Source organism: Aptenodytes patagonicus, chromosome 6 (assembly GCF_965638725.1).
Source record: "Aptenodytes patagonicus chromosome 6, bAptPat1.pri.cur, whole genome shotgun sequence".
Classification (NCBI taxonomy): Eukaryota; Metazoa; Chordata; class Aves; order Sphenisciformes; family Spheniscidae; genus Aptenodytes; species Aptenodytes patagonicus.
In genome coordinates this window covers 12,476,973-12,497,109 of record NC_134954.1, presented here as the reverse complement: position 1 = coordinate 12,497,109, position 20,137 = coordinate 12,476,973, and the positions used below count along the sequence as shown (strand labels likewise).

The 20,137-nt window shown below is 40.9% G+C and overlaps 1 protein-coding gene across 1 annotated transcript in view; it reads right to left on the bottom strand.

The window, feature by feature from the left end:
• PSMD1 (proteasome 26S subunit, non-ATPase 1) overlaps positions 1–20,137 on the bottom strand; it is a 75,021-nt gene that overhangs the window by 10,392 nt on the left and 44,492 nt on the right. The window contains exons 17-19 of the mRNA XM_076341176.1: positions 15,794–15,908; positions 12,615–12,731; positions 4,119–4,221 (exon numbers count right to left, since the gene is read on the bottom strand). Of these exons, the coding sequence (XP_076197291.1) occupies positions 4,119–4,221; positions 12,615–12,731; positions 15,794–15,908 (335 nt within the window). The remainder of the gene's footprint in view (positions 1–4,118; positions 4,222–12,614; positions 12,732–15,793; positions 15,909–20,137) is intronic.

Genomic DNA, 20,137 nt, shown 5'->3' with positions numbered 1-20,137 from the left:
GCCCTCCTGTACGATACCCTGCATACATACTATCTCCTTGCTTTTCCTTTTGTGGTAGCAATAGATCTCCTGCTGTTTGACTAGAGAACTCCTTCCAGCCGCCTCTTTGAAGAAAGGCAATGATATGGTCTCATCTTTCACTGCTGCTAGGTCTGCTCTGCTTCTCATTATTTTCCCCCGATACTCATCTCCCACCTTTGTACTTGAATTTGCCACAGCATTAAGGAGGGGCTGCCCGAGGTCTTGTGCTATCCATAAACATGTCAAACACTGCACACTCAAATTTCTGGTCTTCTCCCCCATCTTTACTTTGAACTTTTCTTCACTGCATCACTGTATAAGGGCCAGGTCAGTAATCTGCAGATATTCTGCATCAAGCAGCCCAGTGAATGTTGCACAAGCAGCTTAACTAGACTTTATCAAACTTTTGGACTTCAATTTTCAGCATTTATTTTAACCTTTAGAATTATATTACTCGATCTCTGGAATTTCCTGGATGAGTAACAGATTTCATACTCAGAAGATGCTGTCATGCTACTCCTTTCTGCTGTTTTACACCCACACAGAGCCCACTCTCACTCCCAGGGTTTTGCAGGGAGCAGGAAAGGTGGGAGACATGATATTGCACAACTGTGTTTTATCTTCATGATTAAGTAGCAGCCCTGACAACCTGGAAGGGAACACATTCCAGATCTTTGGCTGGATGGATGAAAGCTGTCACATGATGCCTGTAAAAAAAAAATCTAAAAACACACATGAAAAATTTTCAGGGCTCCTTACGTAGTACTATAGGGTCCATCTCCCAGAATTCACACTGCTACTGTGGCAAGGTTTGCTGGAATTCAAGTGGCTGTTCTAAAGGCTATGAGGATTTGCTGGCTCAAGTTTAATGTCAGTTAACAAGAGCGGGAGTGCAGCAAGCAGACGCCAATGATTTACATTAATAAACTCACTCTTTACATAGTCATGGTGGCACTTGGTAATACTCTGGCCGTGTAGCCCAGGACAACACACCAGCACAATAGTCATTAGATAAAGATGCTTTGTGGACCTTGGAAATTAGTTTCCAACCCTGGCCTAGGCAGCATCCCATTTTCAAACAGTATCACACTGTTTCTTTCTCTGTCAGCAAAGACCTATAATCAGCTTCATCTATGTAGTGAACGAAGATGACCTGAACTGTTAGCAGCAGCACAGAAAAGTCAAAATCTCACAGGACGAGCCATCAAAACCCCAGCAGAGTTGACTTCAGCGTGTGCCAGCGACCTGATTCACATGGGCAATGAAACACAAGGTAGCTCTAATCTAATGGACAAAAACATTAGCACAGGATAATGGCTTTTTTCCAAACTACCAGAAAGGTAGACACAACTTTACATGAAGAGCTCATGAACAGGGACAGGCAGGAGGAAGGTGGGAAACAGTAACACCGAATTCAACACGTGGGAGAGCAGACCTTATGCATCAAAGTTTATTTTTTGTACTAAAGTCTTTAACATTGAAAATATAACACATCATGAGAGATGCATATTTGGAGAAACAGCAATGAGGAGATAGGCAACTCCTTCCTCTGTAATTTGGATGACACTTTCTTTTTCATCCCTCATTACAAATGTCTCCAAACTGTGGAGAATCCAGTACATTCACCATCAGGCTGTCAACAGCTTCTTTGGCTTCAGCCTGCACTGCTTCAGCCTACACCCTGTCCCCAACCCATTGCACTGCTGACCCCACTCAAACCTTTCCTAAATATCGAGACAAGGATTTTCCAGATATACTACATAGATATTTGTGTAGTGACTGCCGCTCCTCCTTTTTTCTCACTGATTGAGAAATGTGGCCTTAAGAACCAGAGAAGATACCTAGAGTCCAGAGGGCAAAATAGTTTTCAAGCAGGTAAAACGCTGACATCTAATTAGATCAGTATATCCCTTTTGTAGCTCACATTTACAAATACATACCCCAGAAAATAAAGCATATTGATTTTGCAAAGAACAGAAAGGGAGTCATCGGCCTGGAACAAGAGAGCATGTTTGTACATGAAGGGGAGCATTATAAAAGTTCAGAGGTTTGGGGAGAAAAAAAAATCCCTAAGTTAAATTTAGAGTGTCTACATTTTTATTATTTTATTAAAGAAGTAAAAACGTAGCTGCTGGGGCCTAACAATTAGACAATGACCAAATTCTTCATTTCCACTTCAATGCTCCCAAGGTACCCTCCTCCTTCCATAAAACCACCAGCCTAATGACCGCCTCATTGTCAGAGCAAAAAACCCACCCCCAGTGCATCACTTCCTAGTCGTGCACTGGAAATCTTGCACTTTTAATCAAAGCCTGTCATTGGAAGAGAATTATATTTTTCTCCTTCCCCCACAAAAAAACCCAAACAAACCCAAACTCAACTGCCCCAACTGTGGCAGATGACACAAAGAACCTTTTCTTCCTGGTAGTGATAATTAAATTCTATAGCTCATTGTTTCAGATAAGCACTTGTAGTTGTATGGGAGAGATAAAAAGAATTTATTCTTTTAAGAGGCTCAAATGAAAGTAGCAATAGGTTAAGAAAGGGTAGTTCACAGCCTTCTCCCAGCTGCTCAGCAAGAAATAGAGGTTAAAGTTGGCACAGATTCACATGTAGTTTATCAAAATTGGATGCTTCTGGTTTCCAAGTCATTATACAATACATGAGTGACACAGGAAGCAAATAAGCTTTTAGCTGCATTTTTATGATTTAATCTTAAAGGTCGGAATTCGAAGCAGGTCTGTACCGCTGAGAGAAAAATCTCTGAGCCAGCTGGGCTCTGGCTTCCCAGCAACACAGTACAAGTATGCAAATGACCAAAATTATTCTAACAGTCTTGTGCCAAGAATATCGCTCGGTCTGAGCTCCAGGAGGGTACCAGTACCTGGGAGGCAAGAAAGATAAAGAAGGGGGTTCCTGTTGCTGTCTTCTCTGAGTAGTCCTAGTCATAGAGCACAGAGCAGCCTGACTGCCACGTGCCCACCAAGAAGAGAGCTTTTTAAGCATGCTTCCACACAGATAGGTGCAGGCAGCCCTAAGTTTTTCTCCCCCCACCACATGGCTTGGAGATGTAGTAATTTCATACAGACACTGTGTAACCACAGTGCATTGTGCTGTGCTTAAGCCATGCCGCAGAGACAAACGTGAGACTCCTTTGCTTATGTGACTTCAGGACTAACCTTGATCTCAAGAGTACAGGGAAAACCAGCTTGTTTCTACCTACCACAGGGAATAAGGAGGTGCATGGCAAGAAAAGGCCACAGCACGAGACCAGATGGGAGAAACTGTGTTTGGAAGCTTGGAAAGGGGGTGCTATTGACACACAAAGCACTGTACAAGTCTTAACTCCAGCAGAAGGAAAAATTCAAAACAAAACATTGCCTGTCCTCTTTGCTTACAGAAGCCTTCCTTAATAGGCCTTGCAATTCAGCCCTTGTGAAACGCTAATGCCTTTAGAGAACCCTATCCCTGGCTCAACATTTAGTCATTAACACTCATGAAATGAGGTTTCCTCCGCTAGAAAAAGGTAGTAGTCTGTGAAACTGAGTCTTCTGAAGTAACACTGATGCAGTTAACTATGCTTCCCTCTTTGTGCAACACCTCTCTTAATAATCAGGAAAGAGGCAAAATCTAGTTATTAAGAACATATTTAACAGACATATATATATTTTTAAACTGGTTATGACAAGTTTTAACAGAAAAATCAAAAAATGAGGACCGGATACCACAAGGTTTCCAAATTCCTGGAGCAGGTGCTTACTTAGAAAAATAAAGAAGCAACATATCATGCTATAAATCAACATTTAGGGTGACAAAACAGACTTAGAGCAAAAAGATCGTATTTGTCCAGACTTCTGGACACGAATTCTGCCCCAATGACTGGGTTGAGTCTCTCCTAACAGAAGCACACTGATACAAGCTGAAACTACAGAACAAGATTTATTAGCTAAAATGACTTGAAATTTGAGATTTCTTGCTACTATTACACGACAGGCATAAAGCCAGCACCTCATCTCCCAAATGAAATTTGCTATTACAGCTATTGTAGCCAAACAAGTTTAAGCAATTTTGACTGCTTTAAATGTTTGGGGAATTACCTGCATCCAAAATGCCTTGTGCCAGGATTGCTCCAAACTTTGCCATAACATCATCGTGCTTATCATTGATCACTTTGGAATAGAGCTGTCTGAACTGGCTGACCTGGATTAAAAAAAAATAAAAAGAAAAAAAAAAGAGAGAGAGATTATAAAACTGACTGCATGAGTCAAATATTCTGTCTTTAATGGAAGCATCCTGGATTTCTGCATCCTAGGATGACATTTGTCTTTTCAACGGCTTTAGTCACTGGTGTTACAAGTCATCCCACTAATAATTAATTACAGAGGTTTTCCCCACTTGAAGATACCCATATAGCGATTTTAAAATAGTCAGGATGGACATGCATTTCCAAACCACATTTTGCAGGCCTTACAGGAATAGCCTGAGAATCTCTGGAGCGTCACTGGAATAAAAGACCAACTGATGAGTTTGTAGCAAGAACTATTATACATTCTTAGGTGCGTGACACTGCACTTTATTAAATTTCCTCCAATTCCTACTGCTGAAAACCTCAAACCTATTCTGTTTTTCCTGTACAATATTTCTGCTGTATTGATAATGCCCCTATGGTGCATCATCAGCAAATTTTGCTTTGCTACTGCGCTCCTACCTTTTAAGTGAAAATCATTAATGAAAATATTTAATAAAGTAACAGTTTATTGTGGTGGACATACCATGGCATATCTTAAGCACGCATTAGTACAGGAAATTGCTAAACCTTTGCTTATATTATCATCATTGCTTCAAAAAGCTTCGTCTTTCAGTGGTTCACTAAGTGTTGAAGAGACAGAACAGTATCACATCCAGCAATATCTAAGGCTTTATCACTAATTAATAACTTATGTCTTTTAATATATACAGTGGAGCAACAATACAGCTCAAGTAATTTTTATAGCTGAAAAAGCAGACCAGGAAATCCCCATCTGCAACGCAGTCAAAACCTGGGAAGCTGCAGCTGCAGCCCATCCACAGCATATCTGGAAGAATCTTTTATACCTCTTCCCTAAACTAATTTTAATCCAGATATCCATGTGACATTTTGTTTTAATTTTTTCTGTTTTCATACTAAGCCCTCACTTGACGTGCTCAAAAGCAAAGGAGGTCTTTTCAAAAAGGCTCCTTCCAAGATGTCTTGAACTAGCTTCTCCCCACTACTGGTCCACTTTGTTGCTGGTATTCCAAGTCCTCTTCCTACATCTGCAGCCACAGATGAGAGGACAAACTCCTCAAGGCAGTAGGGCCAGACACAGCCACCGGAGAGACAGAGCAGTTCCTAGTATTGCAAACACAGTTAAAGTTTCCAAGTATAAAACCCTAATACCAGACAACCCCCTAGCCACTTTTCACATCCAAAGAGCACGTGCCTCTCCAGGGACACTCAGTAACAAGTGTCCTACCTTTCAGCTGTGGAACACACTTAATGTCTGCTGTAGGCAAAGAGGCCAAGCTTCAACACCACTAGGCACGTACTCTTGCACAGCCTCTGATGCTTCCAGTGCCTAATTGTACCAGTGGAGGAGGCTTAAACACTGACTGCGACACTCAGGAGGTCCTTCTGGCTGATAAGGGCACCCAGCGAACAGCAGGTACCCCGTCCATGCAGGACACTACAAGCTCCAGAGCTGTGCTAAGGGTGGGCAGCACTGAGCACCAGGAGCAGCCTTTGGGCATCACTCCTAGCACGTGGCTTGTCTTGGGGTGTGCTGGGGAATCTCAAAGCGCTTACAGAAAGAGTTTTCACACCCGTGAAAAAAACAACCATTCATACAACTGGGTCAGTGACACGAGAACTGTTCTGGGAACAATATTTTGTTAAACTGGGATTCATGAAGGTAAAAAAAAAAAAAGATAAAAACAGAACAAAGAGCTGACTGAGGGGATAAATCAAACTGCAGGGGTTTCTCAGCAAAGTACGAGATCAGATTCCCCAGTAAAAGCACATCAGAGCCATGAGGTAATCCTAGCAATAAATTTCACCACATTTCGTGTGTGAATTTTTGACCAGAGGCAGTAAGAAGTTGAGACTCTGCCTTTGAGAGATTATGTCCAACGTCTGGGATGGAAAGAAGACAGAGGTTGCCTCTCCAACCCTTGAGCATTACACCCAAGAGCCGCAACACTGCTTGGCAGCCCTATACACTTCAGTGAACACTTCAGATTAAGACCTCATGTTTTCTGCAAAATAGTTCTCAATGCACGTTAACTCATCACACTGCTTAAAACACAGGTGGCCTAAAGGAAGAGACACACTCTGGTCAATACCTTTCCTGCCTTCGCTCTTTCAGCCACTAACCCAGCTGTACTACTTGTCACCTCAACTCCTTCAGCACTGATGGCATCTAACCTGATAAGATTTAAACCAGACTGTGACAGCGAAAGACACCAACATTCATACGAATAAATCATGACCTCCTAAACACGACTGAATTAAAATTACTTTGTTTCACACAAATGGACAGTCTCACAACCGTGATGCACCAGAGCCGCCAGCCACTTTTAAACAGGAGCAGCGAAGCTGAGCAAAATGATACTTCTCTGGTAGAGCAGGAGGCATTTATTAAAACTGACAGAGGAAAAACAGCAGCTATTTCCATTTTTCAGTCTAAGTAAGTCCAACAATTTGTGTGCTAATATTAGTTCTCTATTCACCAATTCCCCTTTGCATTAAAAAGTTTTTAGTTACTAGTCCCTGTCCCCAAAAGGAGGTGACTTAAATTTCCTTGCATTTATTAAAGCTAAGAAAAAGGAGCAACGTACATTTTCAGGGCAGCCACACAGACAGATGTGTGGCAGGGAGATACTGCACACACAATACAGGGTTTATTCTGGATATACTGACCAAACTCTGCTCTTGCTTCACTCCATTTATGCTTTTTCATGCTCTCCCAATTTTTATTTATAAAAGCTTACACTGAGGTTTACACATTTAATATAAATAGTTTTTCTTACGCCTGACCTCTTGTACACTAGAAAAATACCTTAGTTTGCATTTGCAACCTGGAATGGGGCCTTGTGCAATATCAAGGGCAACCACATGCAGACTACGTGAACCAAAGCCTTCAGATATTATTTGGGACAGACACACAGAGACACAGAAGCAACATGTAAAACTATTCCTCTGGTTGAGCTGAGTAGTAGGATTCCAGTGCCTCTGTTTAGAGCACATCATTCCTGTGACTCTGGGCTCAGCTTCTGGGTTTGGAATATTTATAAAAACAGATGGATGTTACAAAGCTCATTTGGTGAACTCTAATCTGGAATTTACACCGTAACCAAATCTTCCCAGAACAAAATCCTGGGTGAAGCGAGGAGACATTCAGCAGAACTGCTAATGTTCACGCTGGCATCTGAAGTCTGATGGAGCAGCACCTCGGAACAGAGGGCAGAAACGCCTCGGTCAGGAAAGGCAAGGCAGGGCTAGCAGGGGAAGTCATCCACCCCCTCCGATCGTGGCACGCTGCCCCTGTGAGCACCCTTTCCCTAATATGCCTTCCACAGCTCCTACTCATATGTACATTAGTCCAGAGCAGATGAACAAAACAGCCGGGCAACAAGCCCACCAGGAACCCACCAGCTGTGGCACCAGGACACTGTGCAGGGCAGCGAGCTAACTGGGACAGCGACAACTGCAAGGGACCCAGGGACAGAAACCTGGCTGCTAAACCTGAGCAGATCAATTGCCACCTCTCCAGGCGACACAGACAGGTTACAGCAGGGACTCAGCTGAGCGCAGGCGTTCAATGAACAAGCGCTGAACAGCTACAATAAGAAATAGTCCTTATACCCTCTACTTATAAAAATACAAAACATGTAGTGCCATATCAAGAGCATTCTGCTTTCAGATAAATTCTGCATACCTGTGCATTGTGAGCCATGGACCACTGCTAACCCTGGAAAAACGTATTGAGCAAGCGAGCCCTTTCCAAAGTTTTACTTTAACATCAGTGGAAGCAAAATTTTCTATAAAAGAGTGGGGAAACTACCCCTCCTGGCCTTAGGGACGAGGCAAAGCCAGATCAAAGGACTGCCTCAACACTCAAATGCACGGTAGGCCTGCATGCTTATTCAGGATCTTCCTATAAAGCAAATGTTTCACAGGAATGGGATTTTTGACTGGATCAGGTCCCAGCTGAAAACCTTCCTTGCTGCTGGGGAAAGCCTGCTTTGGCAGCTCTAGCTGTAGTGGTTCAGGAAGGTATTGTCCTCACGTGGAGCCACTGCTCCATCTCTTTGGAGAGAGGAAGAGCGGTATAGACAAAAGCTCAGTCCTGCCTTTGCTGTTGGGGCACTCACCTCCTACAGAATGGAGCAAGATGTCAGACAGTAATTTCTTAAGCTGTTGAAGCAAAATCTGCCAGAGTTTGTCTAGTAGAGCCATTTAATCTGCTACTGTTTTTCCTTCAAACCACAGCAACAAGCACATCCCAAACTACTGAATAGGTTTATTTAATATGCTTCGAAACCCACAAGCTCTGTTTCTCCCTTGAAATATTCAAGCACTTTAAAAATTTGATAGCATTTGGAAATGCTATCAAGAAATTTATTTGGGCGACTTCCAGGAGGAACACTAAAACGTAGGCAGTGACTCATTTCATCTTTACTAACAACACACACACACCATTCCGATAATTACTGCTGGCCAAAATGACATGCCACTGATTTCAAATGAAGCCAAATGTGCAACCTTGCAAACACTGAGGAAACAACACAGGCTTGAAGACATGAGAATGATACACCACCATTTCCTACCACAAACCCAAGGGGCTGTCATTTATCAGGTTGTTTACCACTTCTCCCGCCACTGGTCAACATGCATGCACATGAAGTCCATGAGATTGTTAAGAGTAAGACTTAATAAACAGTTAACTAAGGGAAACAGTGGCAGGTGATGTGCATGATGCTTTTTGCAAATGCAAGTTCTTAAGAACAAGAGTATTTAGGAATCTGTTTTTAATAAAACAGGTTTTAAACTGTTTGCATGTTCTATCTTCTTCAAAAGTTGAAGTTATTCTGCATATGCTTCCTCTCTTGAAAGAGCATACAGTATGCAGAAGCATCTACTAACAGGCTTACATGAAGGAATGTGAAGGTGCTACTAGAATATAGCAAAAATAATTCTTGCATCCTAGCAAGACCAAGCATTTCATCTAAATGGGGGGGTGGGGTGGGGGGGGGAGAGCAATCTGGTCCTGGTTTCTTCACAACATCTTAAAGACAATAGACCAAGATGATCAAAGGAGGATTGAGAAAAAGCCTTGACCTTGCTTATTATCTTCTCATTTTGCCAAGATGACTATCCTAACACAAAAACAGGAAAAAGTAAATTCAATTCAAGATGTTAGACACGTAGTTTGCCTCCAAAATTGCTGTCCTGATTGCCCTGCAGGTCACAAATACATAATGAAGTTGTCATTGATTTCTGTTACAATGATCTCATCACATCTGTAATTTAGGATTCCATTTCACAAAATAAACTTGTTATTGTTCTATATCCTGCACTAATATGGTTCTTAAATGTATCAACAGAGGTCAGGAAAAATCTGAAACACAAGAATTGTGTTTCAACTCCAAAGAGGCCAAATCAGCTTTACACAAGATTTGCTACTCCTTTTGGCACTTAAGCAACTTGCAAGTTCAAGGGACCTCCATATAATGACAATTCTTTATTTAAACTCTTTATTTAAACAAATAATTTAAAGAGTTTAAATTTAAATAAAGAGTGAGCACAACAAAGATGACGACGAATACAAAGGCAAGAGGACAGCAAAAGTGATTCAAAGGCACACATCTACATTCTCTCACAACAAAAATGGTTTCTTTTAAACCAAAATACTTTGATTCTTAAACCTCTGTTTATTGCTGGCATTTCAGCATTGCAACACTCAGCTCTCAAAACTCTGAAGTTATTTTATTCCTAAAAAATCTAAATCTATTCAAAGGAAGATTGCTTGCTACCATCTTCATCCCAAATTATCACCAGAGAATTTAACGTCCTTCTAACCCAAAGCTCACAAACAAGAAGTTTACAGAAAAAAACACCAATCCCATAACAGACAAAACTGAAAAGTAATGACAGGAAGCTGGTCAGACTATACATCACAATCTTTATTAAAATCACCATCTCTCATATGCAAAGCATTATGAAGTATTTAGCAGCAGTGAGATGATGATACATAAAATTTAGCTTCTCTGTAACCCCATCAAGACCACATGTACCGCTTGTGGGATATGAAAACCATCATGCTCCTCTTACTAGCTGCTTATCCAGCAATGCAAATACTCACAAACATCAGGTTAGACACTTAGGCACATGGTGCACCAGCATGCCACTTAGGAATCTAATCAGATCAAAATATGTCACTGTAATCCAAAAATGGCTAGTTTTCTGAACTCCACCCTTTCGCATCAGAGTAAAGTAATTTCAGGCTGGCAGAGAGCTCCAAAAAAAGTTTCCCATGGATAATAAAGAACTTAATTGGCAGCATATTCCTCAAAATGTTCCTTTTACTTTTGAGCAAGAAACTATGATAGTTATAACTAACTTTTAGGGTGTTCAAAACAAGTAAAATTTATATCTTCTGTGTTCAGTTCCTAAATTAGCAGAATATTTCAGGGATTATTTACTAGTTTATAATCTGTAGGTTTTTTGGAGGTTTTTTATTGTTTGTTTTTTAATATCTGCAGTGCTTCTATGACTGGGTAATGAACTGCCTTCTGTATCTATATTATATAACACCACACAAATTTTGGTTCAAACAAGGCTCCAGCATAAAGCTTTTTCAGTTCCTCACCCCATTTTTAAACAAGCCACTGAACCCCAGACTATACATCTCATCCTGTATTTGCTAGCCAACTATTTTAATTACCCACTTAACAAGCCTAGGTATTACACATACCTCTGAAGTCACAGTTACCAGGCCTCTTTGGGAAAAGAGATCTGACTTATTACACGCCCCAAATAATCTTTATTTTTGCTAGCTGTTTTCCTGTCTGCACTTTTCTTTAGGACACACAGACTCTTTCACCTATCATCTCAAAAAGACTGAAACCCCAATAGACAGACTCAGTAAGTAATCCACAACTGTCTCGGATGTCTGACTGATTCAGAGCAGTCTGTAATTCCCATCCCAAGAGGATCAGGGTGCTCTGCAAACTAAAATGAATTTATTCTCAATGTCCTTTCATAGAAGAAAGCATCATCCTTATTTCTTTCAGGTGGGAAACTGAGGCACAGGAGAGCTATACAATTTGCTCAACACTAGAGGAAGCACAGAATGATTAAGCCTGATCTCCTATATTGAGGGCTGCATTCCAAGCACCTGACCAAGGAAGAAACAATAAAAACAACACGCAGTTTCTTTCCATAGAAAGATAATTCAACTTCACATTACAGAGACTTTGTAGCTTGGAAGATGAGGGGATCCAACAGAACTCTAGTGTTCTCCACTGGCTTATTCAGTTGAACTACAATTCTGATAATATAAACAACGCTCCCTGGTTCTGCTCAGTGAAAACTGTTTTTTTTCTTTTCTTTTTTTTAATAATTCAAAGGAACAAATTGTCTGCCAGCAAATCTTCATGTTCCGTGACTTGGAAATACCAAAACACCTGTATTTGTAGATTTCCTTCGCTGACTTTCCCAAGTAAAATTTTCCACTAAAGTTTTTTTTTTCTTTCTCCACATCCAAATGCAGTGAAAAAGTGGCTGTTTTTATCACAGTTCAATTTCTAAAATGACATCAATAAAAGCAACCCATATATGACAGATGAGTAGCAAAGTACCAGCTACTGCTCTGCCTCAGCACTCACCAGAGCAGATGAAACGTGGAACCTCAGAGCTTCTATTAATGTGGACTTTTAGTCTGTACAAATGTTTGCATATCATCATCTGTCATATATTCACAGGGCAATCTATTTTTAAAAGCTAAACACAGCATATGCAATCCTTTTTGCTTTCTGAGCAGAAACACTCCATTAAAAAAATGTATTTGCTATAAGCCACTAAGCCAGTTCTGACAGCAGAAACTGTTTCACCTGAAAGGTGTTAAGACTAGCTACAAAAGAAACATAGTTATAACAGTACTTCCCTGCAGGGTGAAAAACTTAAGTTCACTATCATCAAAAACAACTTCTTTACTAAATAACGGTGTTCACATAAATCATGAGCATACAGGCCTCAGTGCATGGAAGACAGTCACTTTCATATCATTACAAGATGCTTTTAGACCTTTTAAGAAAGAGCATTTATTCTTGTAATGCCTAGAGTTAAAATGCTGTCATGTTATCAGGCTCGTTTCGATCAGCACGCATTGCTCCCCTATTCAAAAGTGCATGCTCTGATCCATGCAGGAGCTTCCTGCTGTGCATTCAGCTCTGGCTCTTCACAAGGCACGTACACTCGCTTGCCAATGCTTACGTGCAGTGCCAAGCACTAAAGACTTGGCAACCGAGACCATTTTTCCACCTAACAAGCCGGTATGTAAGGTATGACATACCTTTGGGCAGGTAATCTCAGTCTGCTGGATCATGATAAGGGCAGATGCAATCAGAGCTCCTTGACGTACATAGTTCACAGGATCATTTGTCATTGGCTCAAGCAAATTAATTGCTTCCTAAAACACCAAGAAATAAGCAGTCACAAAGTTAATACTATTATTTTCAGTACCCCAAGATTCAGTACTCTAATGGAAGGTTATCAGATTGATGCTATCAGATGCATTTTTTAATATATTTTGCCTGTTCTTGGTAAATGAAGCAGAAATCTGTATTTCTGTGGATTTTCATCAATCAGGAAGAAAAAACCCCACAAAAAACAAGTGATGGATGGAACAAGATCTACCTGCAGAAATAGGCCAACAGATAAACAACAGTTGTTGTAAGCAACAGATGCATTCAGCACATTAGAACTACTGACATGTCTTAAATAGTACACACACAATTTGTACACTTTCTTTGCCACTCTTCCAACAAAATACATCAGTGTTACCTTCATTTTCTACGTAAGGAGCAAATGAACCAGAGATATCAAACAACATGTTGGAGGTTATAAAATGAGATAGTAAAACAACTCCAGGTCCCAAATTCTTGGCCTTACACTTTATTGTTAGAACCTGTAACAGTTAGCATCACATGAAAGCACTCATTTTAAACCTACACCAAGTGGGGCTGCCTCTGAGCACCCATATAGTAAATCTAGGTTTTGACAACATTTCAAAACGCTCTATTGCTTCTTCAAATTCAGTAACTTCCCAGCTAAGAGCAACAGGAACATGATCCACAATGATTTATCAATAAGCATTCCTTTCAATGCAGTCATCGATTATGAAAAGCTGTAAGAGAGTCTATTGTAATAAATGCTCCTTAGATGTACCCAAGACCAGCATGTGCAATTTGCAGGCATCTCAGACTAAATCATATCTTTAGGCACATTTTTTAATCTCCATTTACAGTTCTGCCACTTTGCAAGCCATAACTTAAACATACATAGAATTATTACAGACACAAATTCATTTCTAGCCATGCAAGGTCCTCAGCGCACATTACACAGGACAACTGAGCTCATCTAAACTCACTGCTGCCAAAATGAGATCCCCCTCCTTCCTCAATTTCCCTTCAGCTATCCAGTCTCTCCCCTTTCCCTGTAGTAGCTGCAGCCCTTGTCTCACCTCTCAGTGAGCTTTTCCAGCTCAATAATTCAACAGAGAACTGTTCCCTTTTTTGTTGTTGTTATCTGGGTCAGTTTTCTGTGAGTTTGTGTCTGAATCGGCTCACTAGGGAGCTGGACATGAGACAGAGCAAAAGGTGGCACGAGGGGCTAAGACTACCTGTTTCAACAGCAGCAAGTTGGTTAGTGGGCTCAGCCAGCCTTCACCAACCACACTCTTCAGATTTAAGCAGAATAAAACTTAGACAGCAGTTTGTACAGCCATGGGCTGCACAGATAAATTTGGTCTGTGGCAACACAAGGGCTTTCTAAAAGCACTCTGAAATGGCACGTGAAGCAAGCTGTTAGATACTCTTTGGAACAGGAGAGATAACAGTTAGACATCCACCCCAAGAAGCACAAAGAGCTCTTTTAATCTATTATATGATCTTCTGATTACAGAAGCCAGACAGAATCACTAGGCAATCTCTTGTACGGAGCTCTCTCCTGTCCATACTTAAACTGAGGACATGAGCAAATGCAGTTGAGCGCATGAGTCTCCCAGCACAGACCCCTCTTGTTGTTACTTCTGTCAGGGCAAGGCTTTTAAAAAGAAGCTGATTTTGTACAAAACACTATTTCTAAGCACCACTTCTAGAATAATATCATGCCTTCGCTTAGACTGCTTTTGCCAACTGAGCTATCTCGAAGGCTGTGCTTCTCCACCTGAAGGTGACTCATTCATTCTTTGGCACACATTCAATACCATGTATGGAACATCCACTATGACAAAAAGCTGAACTTTCCGATCTCCAAAGTTGAATACATTTGAGCCTTCAAAACCTACTAATATAAGCTCTGGAAGACATGTCTGCATATAATCACATGGTTTAGGTCTTTATCACACAATGTATCTGGAAATAAAACAGACTTCTTTGTGCGACTAAAAGCATTTCCACTTAAATCAACTTGTCAGATGCAGCAGGTTAAAAATAATCAGCTCCTTGATTCCACTTTCCACTTGAGAATAAAGCAACCTGGATAAAAATAGGACTTTCAGTTTGCTTTCAAGTGTGCATGCTTTAGATACTGAAGATGGCAGACAGTGCACATCAGCATTCTGTGCATTTCACAACACAAATGACATGCTGGGGAGCACTCACTTGCAAGAGCCACAGACCAAGTGTTTAATAGCTGAGGAAGGGATGATACAGATAAGCGTGAGGTTTATCAAAGACTCGGAAGCACGAAACATTACTTCCACACGAACAGTCTGTGCATCTGTTTTGAAACTGTGATTCAGTATCAGTACAGATTATATACACATGTGGGTGAAGTAGAGGAAGCTTATCCCCAAGTTTAATTGCTGCTTGTCCCAATGAGCACTCACTTCCCACAGCAGAAGTGGGATTCTTCTACTCTACAAGGTTCCTGCTATCATCTGTGAGAATTATCCTTCACTGACACTTATGAAGCGAGAATAAAATTTACTGGCTGTGAATTATACACCTGAAACTACAGTAAATTTCATTAAATTTCATTGCACTTGGCTTTACTACATGGATCTTCCATGAATTGTGTATCACAGAAAAGAAGAAAGGAGCTAGAAGTTACGCAACACACCTGCTGTTTTCCTGCCACTGGCACCCCCCTGTTCCCCCTAAAGCAGACTGTAAAAGATCAACTCCAAGGGCAAAGGAGTCTTGATTTTGGAGTACTGAACATACATTTAAAGTGCAGTGGCAACTTGACAGTAAGAAAACTCTAAGAAAAGTTTTGAAGACAAAATTCCAAGAAAGTGGCAATAATGTATAAAAACATTCCTCTACTTTATCTATTCTGTACAAGCAGGAAAAGACTCTCTACACCCAGAACAGTTAAAGAATTTAAAGTAGTACTGCTCTAGTCCAGCTGGCTAGCAGCGTACACGTGTGAGAAATCTGATCTCTGTGTGTGATGTTTCTGCACAAATGCCTCTGTGGAAGGAGAGAGCAGAAAGAGTCTTGGCAACAGACGGCTTCTGGTCCTCACCTTGTTTCCAGTGCCCGCACAGCAGATACCCAAAGCCATGGCAGCCCCATAACGCACGTGGGGATTGTAGCTCTCTGACAGCAAAGAAACCACGCTTGGACACTGCTCAGGAGTCCTAAAGAAAGGCAAAAAAAGAATGTTGTTTATTATTATTGTTGTTCAAAATATGGAGAATTCACTCTGTTCATACTGGAAAATTTAAAATTGTCCTTCCACACCGTATGTTTTGCACTTCTCAAAATGTAACCAGAGGGGTGGAACAAATAGACTAAGAGGAGAACAGGGAAATGCACAAATGAATAAACTTTCCTGTCACTGCAGATATCACACAGTTCCCACTACTAAAGTCTTCCTTTTTAGTGCATCTTTTCTGCCTTTAAAAGATCACCCAGCAGAATGACGTATCTATTGAGATTGAGGTCTTTATCTCTAGAAATCATGCTGCTGTGACAGACTTCCCACTAGCAGAGGTTTACTCTCCATGAGAGACAGAGTACTAAATCTCCCATCAGCAGACACAAAACCCAACTCTGGTATTCAATCTACCTTCAAGGTTGGTGGGTCCCAAACTCCCTTTCGCAATCACCGTTTCTGCTGACTCCTCCTCACCCCCACCTACGGCTGTAAATCAAAGCATGTGAGGAAGTGCTGATACAACACACACTTCCAACCAGTGTATCAGCAATGTCTACTGTTGCCTCCTTACAATATCACGCTGTGATGTTGCTGCCTTTTAAGAGATCTGAAAAGGGAGCATATGCTCCACGCCTCGCCCTGGGAACCAGTGTCCTGTTGGTCATTACAGCAACAGAACTTCTAGCCCAGTGCTGGGGGAGATGAAAGGGAACCCTTAATTTCCTACAGCAAGAAGCACATGTTGCTAATGCAAACAGCCTTGTGAATATTGAGTATTTCTGAAGTAGGGCAGAACTCACTTGCAGGTGTGGATATATTAATTGCCCTCCTGTCTTTGTCAGCATATTTATCACCCTTAATTTTGATGCCACACAAACCACTTCATAATATCATACACTGCCAATTTCAGCATTTCTAATGCAGCAAAGGCAAAATTGTTTGTAAAATAAGCATCTCTGCGTCACACTAGTCTGGATTCTGAACTCATCGCAAGCACATCCATCACAGCTAATCTGTTAAGTTTACCCAATCTCACGACACCATGAACACGAGCAATGCAGGAATGTGGTTGGCAAGTACATGCTCATGAAAAAGAAAGATGGGAAACTATAAATCCAAGTGATTTAATTATGTCTGTTTTCAAAGTGCATGTCATCTGGTTATCCACTCCATCTCACTGTGTCTTGCAGCCCAGACTAGCTTTTTAATTGTCACATTCACAATCCTAAAAGCAGTCTTGCAAGCCATTTACGTTAACTATAAACTGATTTCAGTCTGAAACGTACAAAGGAAGAGCCAAGAACACCTTAGTTTTAGCTTCCCTTCTTATGTTTGCTATACTGAAAGATGGAAGTTGGAGGGTGGCAGCAGTACCTGTTGTACACAGGAAATATAACATAATGTAGGATCATTGTCTATCAAAGCACTCAACAACTCAAGAGGTAGAAAAAACATTACAGAGTATGCTCCAGCATTGGTTTTACTTAAATGAATACTTGAATGATAGAAAACAAAAGTAAAAAAGACCTTAAGCAATAATCTAGTTCATTCTCTTCTTTCATTGTGACTGGGGACCAAAAACATGTTCATATAACCACACACTCATACTTCAGTTATACTTTACACACAAAATCAGTTAATTTCTACTCTACCTATTATCTCTTCTCCTTTCAACACTTTCCCATAGTCTCTTCTGATAACTGGTCCTAAACTCCTCTTTACACTCCTCCTGCTCCAGTTGATCGCAGACAGGCAGCACCACCACACAGGCTCCAGTCCTCCTCCAGAATTGCTGAAGGGACCCGAAGGCACCCAGGTTTCAGAGGCTACTCAATCCCTCAGCGGTAATGACAGCAAGTACCCCGATCTCCTACCTCACCCCTGCTTCCAACAGTCTGTTTCTTTATGAGTTGCCCTAAAATATCCGCATGGGGCAAGAATCCCATCTACCACCACCACCACCACAACAAAAAAACCAAACAGCAGCAAAAAAATACACATGAGAAGAGAGGAACAAACACAGTGTCGCTGGAAACCCTGCTGCCTCTAAGATGCAGCCATGATGACAAATGTTAAGAAAGGGGTAAGAGCTGGGAATGGAACGATTCTGTCCTGCAAGCAAGCAGTAGAAGTGAAGACTATAAACTAGAAGACACATTTAAAACTACCTGTCAGTCTCTTGCTCAAATAACAGCTTGGATGCTGACAATGTTTTTTTAAAAATGAGCTGATGTGGAGACCAGGAATCACAAATCCTGTAATAAATGAGCCCAAGCATTCAGCTGCACAGAAGACTTCAGCTCTTGCACAAAGACTCTTAACACCTTTGCATTTACTTTACTTCAGCAAATGTTGAATAAGCAGACTGGGGGCCGAAGAAGAGAAAAACATCTTCTGGCAAAGATGTGATTATGCACTTTGAAGCATTAATCATTACATTCCTGTTCAGAAAGCTGGATTTTATAGAATCACTAACTTGGACACATCTTTGTGTCTGAAGGCTCAGAAGTTCCAACACAGTTTTTTATTATAAAATCAGGATTAATGTACACTAATTGATTTTGGAATTCTTAGCCAGATTTACATTTTTGTGGCCATTATTTTAAATGCTTTTATCTCAAATCTATCCATAAAACAGTCAAACATTTTGACAGGGGGCCTTCTGTAAATCTACTTTGGGTGTTAAAGCTACTTAAGGGGTCCCAGCACTTTCCCCAGTAACGCAGTCTTCTTGAACCTGCAATCTTCAAAAAGTGTCTTTGCACATACTACAGAACTAGAAGACAGAACCACAAGTGGGTTGAGGAAGCTAAAGAGCCTTGTAAAAATGCTTATCAGAGGAACAGGACTTCAGTACACAAGAGTGCTGTTGGCATCAATGCTTAAACGATAACATTTGCTTGCTTGCTTTACGGCTGAGATGCTTTACGAAGTCCTACACACTGTTGCCAAAGGTTAGCCCATGTAAACGCAAACCCACACTTTATAAAATTCATAAAATGCAAAACAATTCTGTCAAGTGATCAAAAGAAAAATTAAAAACCCTCATAAGCAGTTACAGGCTGCAGTCGTGCTCCTGTGGCATTACTTCCAGCTGGCAATCCAGTTGGGGAATATGTTTAAAACATGACCACGTTCTCTCCTCCCCCTGGCCCGAGGCTTTCACCCTTCACTGAGAGCACAGCCACATGAGTTGCTGACTTGACATTCAGCACAATGGTGGGGCAGTCCTACTGCTGATGGAGAAAGTTTCTACTTCGCTGGTACCAAGCCCCACGCAGGTTCCCAAACAAAGTCCACCCCTCTGGCTCCCTGCTGGAGACCTCCACCACTCTGTTGTGCTGATGGCTGAACCCATGTGGTTATTGAGTAGAAACCTCTGGTGGGAGAGGGAGAAAAGTAACAAAGTGTGAGAAAACTTAAAAGCAGTACTAAAAAAAGATAAATGGTTTATCAGAAGTCATACTCAGGACTGACTAAGAGTAGCCTGTTGTTAATACGGACATCTGTCATTACTGCCAGTTAAACATAGAAGATAACACCACATAAAATACCAGGATAACATCTGGAGATTTAGTGGGCAAAAGTTTCATCTCCAGACACAATTTCCCGACCCCCTCTTAAAAGTCGTAGTAAAAATTCTAAATCTGGAGTATATTTAATATATTTTGAGGACAGAAGCAACATACCATAGTCCTCTAGTCTGACCTTCCCATAACAGAGTCCAGTAATTTCATCTAAAAATTCCTACATTAAAGCCTAAGACATTTCTCTAAACTGGGCTCTATATCTTAGAAAGGTAGGCAATGCCTATTTTTAAACCAAATTATCTTTAATGCACTGGTTCCTTCCTTTTTTTCCTAACACTGGTTTTGCTCAAGCAGTTTGCTTTTGCAATGACATTTTACTACAACAGCAAAACGATGACAAAAGAACAGCCTGATTATTTCCTTCATTTTCATCTGAAGATTGCTCAACTACTCCTACATAAGGCATCAAAACACAGACGTCAGTGAACCCAGACCCATATACAAAAAACCAACATCACAACTAGCTTCAACTTTGTTCTGTTACCAGGAAACTAAATGAATCAAGAAGCCAAAAAAGCCTAAAAGTTTCTTCTATAGGACTTCAACACGGTAGTCAACTACAGCTTTGTTTCCACCCTACACCAGGATAAAGTTCTACTGTTGGGATATATGGGCTGCA